We start from the raw sequence: 13440 nt of genomic DNA on the forward strand, positions 1-13440 counted from the left end.
TTACCCACAATAAGTGTTAAGTTTACTGGCCTGTAGTTCCCTTTTTTAATGAATGGTGTTATGATAGTTTTCCAATCCACAGGCTTTATTTCTGTCTCCCTAAAGATAGTGGCAAGAATGTGATTTATTTTGTGGGTCGCTCCTTTTTAAGTGCCTTGTATGAAATCCCTCTGGGTCTAATATCATCTTTCAACTTCGTCAGCCTATCAGTGACCACCTTATCTGAAGTTTCTTATTAATTCATCCATCCCCATGAAAATTCACCTCCAGTCTCCTTCATTTAGTCTGTGATATTCCTTGGGATCTTTCAATGGCCCCACCAATCCCCTTTTCATGCGCTTGCTGTGAATATATTTGAACAGGCTAATTTTGACACCTTAATTGCTGTACCAGTTAGGATTAACTAACTCTGCAGACACTGCTAATCAAACCTCGAACCTTCTGCCTCATTTGACTTAGTATTATACCGTTATAGCCAGTGAATATGTTGAGCAGTGCTGGCTGTTCCACCTTCCCATAGCAATGGAGGATAAACACACAGGCTGTAGGGTTTGTGACAATATACGTAAACATAAATCGGCTATTGCAATGGATGAATTTTCAGAAATGTGTTCCAACCAGTAATGCAGAAGAGAAGAAAAAGTAGGCTGTGCAACTGGCATCATTGCACTGTTAAAGGAACACCATTTGAAAATCTCCGTCCTTTCATGTGCTGCATAGATTCAAATTCAAGCGATGAGTGTGCACTTGTGAAGACAACCTGACTTGAAGGAGTGCAATTTTACTCCTTTTACTCTGACAGACCTGATAGCTTGTAACCTTGGTATGTGTTATGATCTTTCTCATGATCCAGGAGCCCTATTTGATTACCTTGCTACATATACTACTTAAATGGTCTTGTGGTAAATTTTAGTTATGAGAACTATAGCTCCCCAGAGATGCTCGGGTAATATGAACTGCCTCTTGCTACTTTCCACATTTAACTGGCCAACATTTTGATCACTCCCTAAACAAAAATGAAGAATTAAATAGAAAGGGCCATTTTGCTCCACATTGTGCTCCACAAACCACTCCCATCAGTTATGGAGTTATTATTAACGCATATACAGACATCTTTTCAAATTCATTATTAACCACTCGATGAAAGTAAAATGGCTGCTTTCGGTTTTGTACATTCGGCTTTACACATGGTGCAAGTGTATCGTGGCTGAAGAGAGCATAAGAAGAAGTTGGGATGTATTTCAGATTTCCACTTCCTAGACCATTTACAGCAAGTATAAAAAAAGACAGACAAAATATAATGCCTTGATGACGGTGACAGCTGTGAAAAAGGTGGTTGTTTCTCCCATTATATTACAATAACTTGTATTTTTTGTCACTTTTTGTCTTTTGAGTAGACCAGTGTAAAGATTTGGAGAGTTCCCAGGCCACTCCCTCAGGCAATGACATTATGTCTCCAGATGCCAACTACGCAATGGGTTCCTCCTTTGAACTCTCCCCTTCCAGCAGCTCAGCTGGTACGTACATGTGGGATGAAGAGGGCATGGAGGCGCTTGGTACAGTCCAGCAATGTGGCAGCCTCGAGTCTTCAGAGATGAACAGCCTGGTAAGAATAGGTGCTCTATAGGTTTTGTTTTGGGAAGGGAGGAGGTACTCAACAAAGAAGTTCCTTATACAAATGTTCCTTTTTTTTAAAAAAGTTAAACAAATGGTTTGCTCAGTATAAACTTTCGTTAGTCAGATTTGCATCATAGCGAAAGCCTTTTGTAACTGCAATAATGGGCCCTTCTGTATTGTATGGAAAAGTTTGGTCAACCTGATATTGTCATAAGAACATAAGAAATAGGAGCAGGAGTTGGCCATTCGGCCCCTCGAGCCTGCTCCACCATTCAGTAAGATCATGGCTAATCTTCGACCTCAACTCCACTTTCCTCCACTATCCCCCATATCCCTTGATTCGCTTAATACCCAAAAATCTATCGATCTCTGTCTTGAATATACTCAACGACAGAGCCTCCACAGCCCTCTGGGGTAGAGAATTCCAAAGATTCACAACCCTCTGAGTGAAGAAATTTCTCCTCACCTCAGTCCTAAATAGCCAACCCCTTATGAGACTGTGACCCCTGGTTCTAGACTCCCCAGCCAGGGGAAACCTCCTCCCTGCATCTACCCTGTCAAGCCCTGTAAGAATTTTGTATGTTTCAAAGACATCACACCTCATTCTTCTAAACTCTAGAGAATATTGGCCTAGTCTACTCAATCTCTCCTCATAGGACAATCCCCCCCCATCCCAGGAACCAGTCTGGCAAACCTTCGTTGCACTCCCTCTATGGCAAGTACATCCTTCCTTAGGTAAGGAGACAAAAAATGTACACAATACTCCAGGTGTGGTCTCGCCAGGGCCCTACATAATTGCAGTAAGACGTCTTTACTCTTATACTCAAATCCTCTTGTAATAAAGGCCAACATAACATTTGCTTTCCTAATTGCTTGCTGTACCTCATGTAAGTATCCCCCATAACAGTAGATGAAATAAAATATTAACTCATTTTAAGAGAAAAAGATAGACCAACTTGGAATGTTGAACTGGAGACTGGCACCAGTGTTTTGCAGGAAGTACTGTAGTTTGATAACTGCAGAGCAGAGACACCATGTGGAGAAAATGAACAGCTGCAACTTCAAACTAATAGTAAACCTCAGGATTGTAGGAACAGGGGGAGGCCATTCAGCCCCACAAGCCTGATCCGCCATTCACTAAGGTCAGAGCTGACCTGTCTCTTGGGCTTCATATCCGTTAATACCCTTGGCTAGCAAAAATCTATTGATCTGAGATTTAAAATTATTAATTGAACTACCATCTACTGCTTTTGTAGGAGAGAGTTCCACACCTCTACCACTCTTTGCGTGAAGAAGTGTTTTCGAATTTTTCTCCTGAATGACCTGGCTCTGATTTTAAGGTTATACCCCTTGTCCTAGACTTCCCCCATCAGCGGAAAAGGCTTCTCTCTCTACCCTATCAATTCCTTTCAAAATCCTAAAAACCTCAATCAAATCACCCCTTAATCTTCTTTATTCCAGGGAATATAAACCTAGTTTATGTACTCTCTCCACATAATCTAACCCTTGGAGCCCTGGTAACATTCTGGAGAATCTACGCTGGCTGTGTGGTAAACCACTGTTTGTATTCCACTGTGTACATGCCTGGACATGCCTCGGCTGACTCCTCCCACAAGTCCTAGTATAAAGGTGACTGCTCCCCAGCCCTTTGTATTTCTGGACCGGTCGACCACTCGAGGCAGACCTTCATTCTTTTGTTAATAAAAGCCTTTAGTTACTCTCTTAACTCTCAGTCTTTTATGAGTAATTGATAGCGCATCAATTTTATTAACAAAATTTTTATAATGGAGAAGATCCTCACACCAGCATGCCTGGACTTAGATCATCGGGAGGCGGACTCATCCACCAAGTTTACTCACTGGCTTAAGTGTTTCGAAAAATTCCTGACCGCCTCCGCAGCAATCAAATCGGACGAGGACAAACTGGATGTCCTGACCTCCAAAGTGAACCACCGAGTGTACTCGGTCATCCAAGACGCGACCTCGTACGCGGACGCTATCAAGCTCCTCAAGGACCAGTACACGCGCCCAGTGAATGAAGTGTACGCCAGGCACCTTCTGGGGAGTCGTAAACAACAACCTGGGGAATCGACCGTGGAATACCTTCAGGCACTGTCTGTGCTTGGCCGGGCCTGTGGTTGTAAGGATGTAAAGGCCGCCGTGTACACAGAGGAACTTATCCGGGACGCTTTTGTAGCGGGCCACAGATCCAATTACACCCGACAGCGACTGTTGGAGCAGAGTGACCTCGACCTCAACAAGGCCTCTGAACTCGCACTATCATTGGATGCAGCCTACCGGGGCATGGATGCCTACTCCTCTGCACCGTGGACGCCGCGGGGAATGACAGCCTGGGACACGGTAGGACCGCCTCATAGCGCCGTGCCACCCCAGCCGCACCCCAGCAACGGCCCAACTACCGCAGCAGTGTCCCAAGGCCAGACAGCAGTGCCCCAAGGCCAGAAATGCTACTTCTGTGGCCAGGCAAAACACCCCAGAGCGCGCTGCCCGGCGAAAAATGCGATCTGCTCGGGCTGCGGGAAGAAGGGACACTACGCTAACGTCTGCAGGGCCAAAGCCACCCCGAACCCCAGCAGCGCCGCGTGTGGGCCATGCGGGCCGCCATCTTGGGCCTCCCCGGCCATGTGCGAACCACCGGTACAGCAGCCATTTTGGACGCCTCCAGCCACATGGGGATCATGGACGCCGCCGTCTTGGACGACAGCCGGAACGCAGCAGGCCCCCAACACCGCCTCATCTGATACCCGCAGCGACACACCGACCCCTACGCTGGCATCCGTTACACTGGACCAAGCGAGACCGCACCAGCTGGCCAGTTCCACAATGGACATTAAGGTAAATGGCCACGATACAATCTGCCTTTTTGACTCTGGGAGCACGGAGAGCTTCATCCACCCCGACACGGTGCGGCGTTGCTCTCTCCCAGTCCTGCCTGCGCACCAGCGGATTTCTATGGCCTCCGAGTCCCAGTCGGCGGACATCGGCGGCTACTGCGTAGTGACACTCGTAGTAGACGGGACCGTGTACGATCATTTTAAACTTCTGGTCCTGCCCGACCTCTGCGCTGCCGTCCTGCTGGGGTTAGATTTTCAGTGCCACCTTAAAAGTGTTACGATGGCGTACGGTGGACCCCTACCCCCACTCACAGTCCGCAGCCAGCAGCTCCCAAATTGCCCCCCGCGCACCAGGTGCAACCTCTCCACACTGAGTCACCCCCCCCCCCCCCCCCCCACTGTTTGCTAACCTCACCCCCGACTGTAAGCCCATCGCCACAAAGAGCAGGCGATACAGTGCCGGGGACAGGGTTTTCATTAAAACCGAAGTGGAGCGGCTCCTGAAGGAAGGGATTATTGAGGGCAGCACCAGCCCCTGGCGAGCCCAGGTTGTGGTCGTTAAGACCGGCGAGAAGCAGCGCCTGGTCATCGACTACAGCCAGACAATAAATCGCTACACCCTGCTGGACGCCTACCCACTCCCCCGCATAGCTGATATGGTCAACCAGATCGCGCAGTACCGCGTCTTCTCGACCATTGACCTGAAATCAGCGTACCACCAGCTCCCTATCCGCCCTGAGGACCGCCAGTATACTGCCTTTGAGGCAAACGGCCGCCTCTACCACTTCCTTAGGGTTCCCTTTGGCGTCACCAACGGGGTCTCCGTCTTCCAAAGGGAGATGGACCGGATGGTAGATCAAAATGCGTTGCAGGCCACTTTCCCATATCTGGACAATGTGACCATCTGCGGCCGTGACTTGCAGGACCATGACGCAAACCTCGAAAAATTCCTCCGCACCGCCCAACTCCTGAACCTGACATATAACAAGGAGAAGTGCATATTCCGCACAAACCGCCTCGCCATCCTTGGCTGTGTTGTGGAACACTGAGTCATCGGCCCCGACCCCGACCGGATGCGTCCCCTTATGGAACTCCCACTGCCCCACTGCCTCAAGGCCCTGAAGAGGTGCCTAGGGTTTTTCTCCTATTATGCCCAGTGGGTCCCCTACTATGCGGACAAGGCCCATCCGCTGATCAAGTCCACCTCTTTTCCCTTGACGGCAGAGGCCCGCTTAGCCTTCCACCGTATCAAGGAAGACATTGCCAAAGCCACCATGCACGCAGTGGACGAATCCATCCCCTTCCAGGTGGAAAGCGACGCGTCCGACTTTGCCCTGGCCGCTACCCTCAATCAGGCGGGGAGACCCGTGGCCTTTTCACAAACCCTCCAAGGCCCGGAGACCAGACACTCCGCTGTTGAGAAGGAGGCCCAGGCGATTGTGGAGGCTGTGCGTCATTGGAGGCACTACCTGGCCGGAAAACGATTTACCCTGCTCACTGACCAACGTTCAGTTGCTTTCATGTTTAACAACAGGCAGAGGGGCAAAATCAAAAATGACAAGATCTTGAGGTGGAGAATCGAACTTTCCACCTACAACTACGAGATCTTGTACCGGCCCGGGAAGCTCAATGAACCCCCGGATGCGCTATCGCGTGGCACCTGCGCCAGCGCGCAGATCGATAGACTGCGGGCCCTCCACAATGACCTCTGCCACCCGGGGGTCACCAGGTTCTTCCACTTCATCAAGGCCCGCAACCTGCCTTACTCTATTGAGGAGGTCAGGACCATGACCAGGAACTGCCAAGTCTGCGCTGAGTGCAAACCGCACTTTTATAGACCAGACAGGGCCCACCTGATAAAAGCCACTCGCCCCTTCGAGCGCCTGAGCGTTGATTTTAAAGGGCCTCTCCCCTCCTCCGACCGCAATGTGTACTTCCTCAATATTATTGATGAGTACTCCCGTTTCCCGTTCGCCATCCCCTGCCCGGACATGACCAGTGCCACGGTCATTAAATGTCTGAACGACCTCTTCACCCTGTTCGGTTTCCCCAGCTATATCCATAGCGACCGGGGCTCATCGTTTGAGCGACGAACTCCGTCAGTACCTGCTAACTAGGGGTATTGCCACAAGCAGGACCACCAGTTACAACCCCCGGGGGAACGGACAGGTGGAAAGAGAAAATGCGACCGTTTGGAAGGCCACCCTGCTAGCCTTAAAGTCTAGGGGCCTTCCAACCTCCCGCTGGCAGGATGTGCTCCCCGATGCGCTCCACTCTATTCGGTCACTGCTCTGCACTGCCACTAACTCCACCCCTCATGAGAAAATGTTTGTCTTCCCAAGGAAGTCCACATCGGGGACATCGCTACCGCCATGGCTGACGTCCCCAGGGCCGGTCCTACTGAGAAGGCACGTGAGGACCCATAAAACGGACCCCCTGGTCGAGAGGGTCGACCTCCTCCACGCCAACCCCCAGTATGCTTACATTGCATACCCGGACGGGCGGGAGGACACAGTCTCCATAAGAGACCTTGCACCCTCGGGGGCCGCAGTAACCCACTACTCACTACCACCCCCCCCCCCCCCCCCCCCACGATCCGATATCCAGCCCCAGCAGACGGCAGGCCTGGGCCCCGCGACCCGCTCGACATCTACGAGGACGACACGCCTGTGCCACAGCCCACGCAGGACTCGACGCCGGAAGCTCCACTACCCCTGCCGTCGCCACGCCGATCACAGCGGCAGACAAGACCTCCGGAGAGACTCCAATACACTAACTTTTAATACACTTCACCCCGCCGGACTCAATTTTAAACAAGGGGTGAATGTGGTAAACCACTGTTTGTATTCCACTGTGTACATGCCTGGACATGCCTCGGCTGACTCCTCCCACAAGTCCTAGTATAAAGGTGACTGCTCCCCAGCCCTTTGTATTTCTGGACTGGTCGACCACTCGAGGCAGACCTTCATTCTTTTGTTAATAAAAGCCTTTAGTTACTCTCTTAACTCTCAGTCTTTTATGAGTAATTGATAGCGCATCAGGCTGCTTCCAGTGAAGAACAAGTTTCTGCAGTGTGAAGGATAAACCCAACAACAACAGGCCAGTCAGTTTAGCCACGGTAGTGGGGAAGCTTTTGGAAACGATAATCAGGGACAAAGTTAACAGTCACTTGGATAAGTGTGGATTAATTAAGGAAAGCTAGCATGGATTTGTTAAAGGCAAATCGTGTTTAACTAACTTGATTTCAGTTTTTTGATTAGGTAACTGAGGGTTGATGAGGGCAATGCGGTTAACGTGTATATGGACTTCCAAAAGGAGTTTGATAAACTGCCACATAATAGGCTTGCCAGCAAAGTTGAAGCCCATGGAATAAAAGGGACAGTGGCAGCATGGATACGAAATTGGTTAAGTGACAGGAAACAGAGAGCAGTAGTGAACTGTTGTTTTTCGGACTGGAGGAAGGTATACAGTGGTGTTCCCCAGGGGTCGGTACTAGGACCTTGATATATATTAATGACTTAGACTTGGGTGTACAGGACACAATTTCAAAATTTGCAGATGACACAAAACTTGGAAGTATAGTGAACAGTGAGGAGGATAGTGATAGACTTCAAGACAGACAGACAGGCTGGTGGAGTGGGCGGATATGTGGCAGATGAAATTTAACGCAGAAAAGTGCTAAGTGATACATTTTGGCAGAAAGAATGAATAGAGGCAATATAAACTAAAGAAGCTGGGGTTGTTCTCCTTAGAGCAGAGAAGGTTGAGAGGAGATTTGATGGCGGTGTTCAAAATCATGAGGGGTCTAGACAGAGTAGATAGCAAGAAACTGTTCCCATTGGCGGAAGGGTCGAGAACCAGAGGACACAGATTTAAGGTGATTGGCAAAAGAACGAAAGGCAGCATGAGGAAAAGCTTTTTTACTCAGTAAGTGGTTAGGATCTGGAATACACTGCCTGAAAGGGTGGTGGAGGTAGACTCAATCGTGGCTTTCAAAAGGGAATTGGATAAGTACCTGAAGGAAAAAAAATTCAGGGCTACGGGGAAAGGGCGGGGGAGTGGGACTAGCTGAAGTGCTCTTGCAGAGAGCCGACACAGGCTCGACGGGCCAAATGGCCTCCTTTGCTGTAACTATTCTATGAATCTATGAATTTCCTTAGTTTTAGATAACTAATTGTGTTCTTTGAACACAGCTGCAACTCTGTCTATCAGCTGATTTGCAGTGGGTATCCTAAGTAAATCTTGGAGGTGGGAAAAGAATTGGCTGGAAGAGAAATCGGAATGAGGCAGAGAGACGATCTCCTCCGGGGAGTCTTACTTAACTTGCTCTGGTGTCAGATTCGGGTCCGACTCCGTATTCGGGCTGCAGTTACATTCAAACATCAACGTTGGTACGATATTAACTGTTAATTATGCATCAAATATGAGTGAACGTATATGTACACACAGATGTCACTTGTCTTGTGTATGTTCTGTAGGATTTTTAGAATCTTTTCTATTCGTTACTCATAAGCAAATTCTGCACTTTGCTCTTGAATTCCATTCCTGCATTATGTTTTCTATGTATAATATCTGATTTTCCCATCAGGTTTTTTAGTGCGACGTACTTCCATTATCTTTTAGCTAAGGGTATGTGCTGGTCTTTAGCCAGATAAAGTCTTATTTTGCATATATTTGTAAGAATTAATTTATTAATATAGAAATTACAGTAGACGTATTGAAATTAAATCAAGTAAATGTGTTGCCAAACCTTTCAGAATTTTATACAGGATAGTAAAGTCATATGCACCGTAGCTAGGTGGCGGTATAGTATTTTAAGAAACAGATAAGAAAATCAATTTGAGATGTTTAATGTGGTATTAATATGGAATATTAGGCCACTGGGGTCAAATTGTGGGGCTCTCATAATGAATATAAACAAGCCCAGAATTAGAATGTTTATCATTCATATTTTGGCTACCTGTTTTATATATAGTGCAAATATAGCAGAAATTATTTCACGTTCATTGTTGAGAATTGGACAGTGTGTGGTAATAGGGTGTTTATTACAGAATAATGATGTGATGTAGTTGCAGGAAAGTGATGGGTACTTGATGTCACATGCAAAGTTTCAGGAAAAAAATGAAGTGTTACAACAGTTAGAAAATATAGAGATACAATTTTTGTAATTATCAATCTGTAAATAGTGAGTAATGGATGAAGGTTGAACAGATGGGGCTTATACAGTATTTAACTTCCTATGATCATAATCTCAGCATTACACACTTCAATGGCAGTTATTTACTCTAAGAATAGATATTAATCCTTTTCAGACTTGACCTTTAGCCAAAATATTATCAATAGCGTTCATGCTGGATATTGTGTGCATGACTTCATAGTCTACTTAATTGACACTGTTCTTGGTGCTTAACACTGAAGCTTGTACATAAGTGCTCTTTATGTAGTGCCATTCGGTCTGTGTAAAGTGCTGTGATTGCTGCAACAGCCTGGCCATTTGCTGCGTCTGTTCGTGCATTTCACTATCACGTTGCAGGAACTGAAAGTTGTAAGTCCAGATCAAAAATAATCTGCAATGTTGGACTGTCTACTATAACTGACTTAATGCATATAATGTACAGTAAAAGGTACTGACTGTACATTGCTCTAACACTATGGCCCGTAGGGACATCGAAAATGCCGGTTTTAGGTATGCGAAGTGCATGCGCTGAAAACCGGCATTTCCGATCTGTCAAGAATCCTGCTTTCTGCAGAACCTCCGCCCGCTGAAATCGCTTAAAAATCTTACGTTTGGTAAAAGCAGCGTAAGGCCTGCTTGTACCAGCATAAGAGTTTAAAAAAGTAACCCAAAAAAAATTTTTTTTCACTCATTTATAATTTTAAAATACTTTTTTAAAAGGTAAGTTTATTTTTAGCCCTGTAAAACACCAGTTATTTTTTCAAAATTAAAATTTTTGTTTAAAATATTTAATTTAATGTAATTTTAACTCATTTTTTAAAAAGTGATGTTTTTTAATTTATTTCATGTTTTCATGTGTTTTTTCAGTGATCCCTATTCATATCTTTGACCGGCCTATCTGTCAGAAGTATGAAGGGAGATTCCCTTCTCATTTTGGCTGGCCTGGCCCACGTGATCCCAGGGACGCTTGCGAACCGCATGCACCCCTGGGATACGTGGGGACTGTGGAGAGGCCCAGGGTCGGAAATGGCCGGACCTCGGGAGCCCTCGGGTAAGGACATAGATTTTTTCCTGATAGGAGGCATCCGCACGCAGGAAGCCTCCGATTGGAAATTACGGGCCGATGTCTTGAAAATTCAATCCTTGTAATCTACTCATTCTGATGTAATTTATTTTCTTGTAATTTTGCTTGTGATATTGGAAAGCTGACATTGCACACAATTTGAACTAAAACTGGAAAGAAACAGTGGAGCCAAGTCATGCATGACAGCATATCTTTTCATCTCTGTTTGCACTCGAGAGAAAGAGTAGTGATGGAGCAGGTTGTGCATTAAAACACATTGAACAAGGACAGAGATAATGGTTTGGGGTGTTGAAGTTGATATTGGGAACAAGCCATCATTCACACATTAGGTAGGTTTGATTCTTAGGAGATTGTGAGGATTTTTGACGTACACAAACTAAATCCTTGAATTAAAAATGACAATGTTGTGACAGACAGTACTGAATATCCATAGTCGTATTGATTTTACTACCCCTTTTTGGATTTATACAGCGCCTTTCATGACCACTGGACGTTCCAAAGGCTTTACAACCAATTAAATTTTTTTGAAGTGTAATCACTGTTGTAATGTGGGAAACGCAGCAGCCAATTTACGCACAGCAAGCTCCCACAATCAGCAATGTGATAATGACCAGATCATTTGTTTGTGATGTTGATTGAGGGATAAATATTGGCCAGGACACCAAGGCTAATTCTCCTGCTGCTCTTCGAAATAGTGCCATGGAATCTTTTGCGTCAGTGGAGAGGGCAGACGGGGCCTCGGCTTAACGTCCCATCCGAAAGACGGATGCAGCACTCCCTCAGTACTGCACTGGAGCGTCAGCCTAGATTTTCGTGCTCAAGTCTCGTGCAAAAGTTAGAAGCTAGGAATTAATTGAAATCTTAAGAGAACTGAAATACTGTCTTTTTAGACTGAAATGTAAAAAAAAAAATGCAGTATAAACAAAGAAAGTCAACATTACAAATACCATCAGTTTTATATTTTTCCTGCTGCAACATAAACTCAATTGGAAAACCAAACATGCAGATGGCAGATCACAGATGCAGCAATAAGAAACTAATTAAAATAGTGAAGAAATTTTCATTTTTCCTTCCTATATTGTAGTCGTGCTTTTTAAAATGTCTTCCTTCGGCAGTGGAGCACGGGGGTGACTCCTTTCACATTTAATGTCTGGTAAAATTACAAAAACTGGAGCGCTAGCCATAGGGATCTTCCAGAGCTCGAAACACAAATTCAATTACTGTATCTGAAACCATTGTTATGGAAAAATCTTTGCATTGAGCTTTGCGAAAGCTACTTTCTGTAAATATGCGATTTGTTGCTGAGCCAGAAGCTAAGCAGCAGGGTAGAAGTAATGTAATCATGAATCTTGAGTTAGCTACTATATGATGCATTTGATCCCTGGATACCACGTGACACAGTTGGTGGGCCAGGCACATGATTTATGTGCCAAAACTTTGAACAACATGTGAACTCACCCTCTCCCTCTGCAAACAATTAGTTCTCTATAAGATATATCTCTGGTTTTTCACTTTGATTATTTCTTCAGTTGCATATTTGGCTGCTTCTTCCGCAACATGGATATAACGTAACTTCAGATATCTCTGATGTTTCAGTTTAGTGGGTACGGTAGCATAGTGGTAATGTCACTGGGCTAGTAATTCAGAGACCTGGACTAATGATCCAGAGACGGGAGTTCAAATCCCACCACAGGCAGCTGGGGAATTTAAATTCAATTCAATGAATCTGGAATTAAAAACTAGTATCAATAATGGTGACCATGAAACTACCGGATTGTCGTAAAAACCCATCTGGTTCACTAATGTCCTTTAGGGAAGGAAATCTGCCGTCCTTACCCAGTCTGGCCTATCTGTGACTCCAGGCCCACAGCAATGTGGTTGACTCTTAACTGCCTTCTGAGGTTCAAGAAGGCAGCTCACCACCACCTTCTCAAGGGCACTTAGGGATGGGCAATAAATGCCGGCCTTGCCAGCGACGCCCACATCCCATGAATGAATTTTAAAAAAAGCCAATCACAGCCCCCTCGTATCATTTAAAAAAAATACTGAATTAACTCTCCCTATTTGTGTAAACTAATGGATTCATTGTCTAAAAGACAGGAGGTCTCACTTAATGAATAACCTTCCATAAAATTGATGCTTTACATACTGCTAGTATGAATACTTCAACAAAAACAGGAAGCAAAGACAGACAGACTTGCAAACTCGCCTTTCATGACCACCGGACGTCCCAAAGTGCTTTACAGCCAATGAAGTACTTTTTGAAGTGCAGTCACTGTTGTAATGTAGGAAACGCGGCGGTCAATTTGTGCACAGCAAGCTCCCACAAACAGCAATGTGATAATGACCAGATAATCTGTTTTAGTGATGTTGGTTGAGGGAGAAATATTGGCCCCAGGACACCGGGGATAACTCCCCTGCTCTTTGAAATAATGCCATGGGATCTTTTTACATCCACCTGAGAGGGTAGACGGGGCGTCGGTTTAACGGCTCATCTGAAAGACGGCATCTCTGACAGTGCAGCGCTACTTCAGTACTGCACTGGAGTGTCAGCCTAGACTTCTGTACTCAAGTATCTGGAATGGGACTTGAACCCACAACCTTCAGACTCGGAGGCGAGAGTGCTACCCACTGAGCCACAGCTGACACACAAAACAAAATGCATTCTTCCTTAAAAAGCACATACACACACCCTACTAATGGAAGCCC

The 13440-nt window shown here is 45.9% G+C and overlaps 1 protein-coding gene across 4 annotated transcripts in view; it reads left to right on the plus strand.

Moving 5' to 3' along the window:
• The window catches only part of LOC147098705 (serine-rich coiled-coil domain-containing protein 2-like), a 730402-nt gene that overhangs the window by 51729 nt on the left and 665233 nt on the right, over window positions 1-13440 (plus strand). For all 4 annotated transcript variants that reach the window (XM_085970759.1, XM_085970755.1, XM_085970756.1 and 1 more), the window contains exon 3: window positions 1398-1606. In XM_085970759.1, coding sequence (XP_085826885.1) covers window positions 1398-1606 — 209 coding nt within the window. The remainder of the gene's footprint in view (window positions 1-1397; window positions 1607-13440) is intronic.

Source organism: Somniosus microcephalus, chromosome 29 (assembly GCF_052327205.1).
Source record: "Somniosus microcephalus isolate GS21.2 chromosome 29, FLI_Smic_1.0, whole genome shotgun sequence".
NCBI lineage: Eukaryota > Metazoa > Chordata > Chondrichthyes > Squaliformes > Somniosidae > Somniosus > Somniosus microcephalus.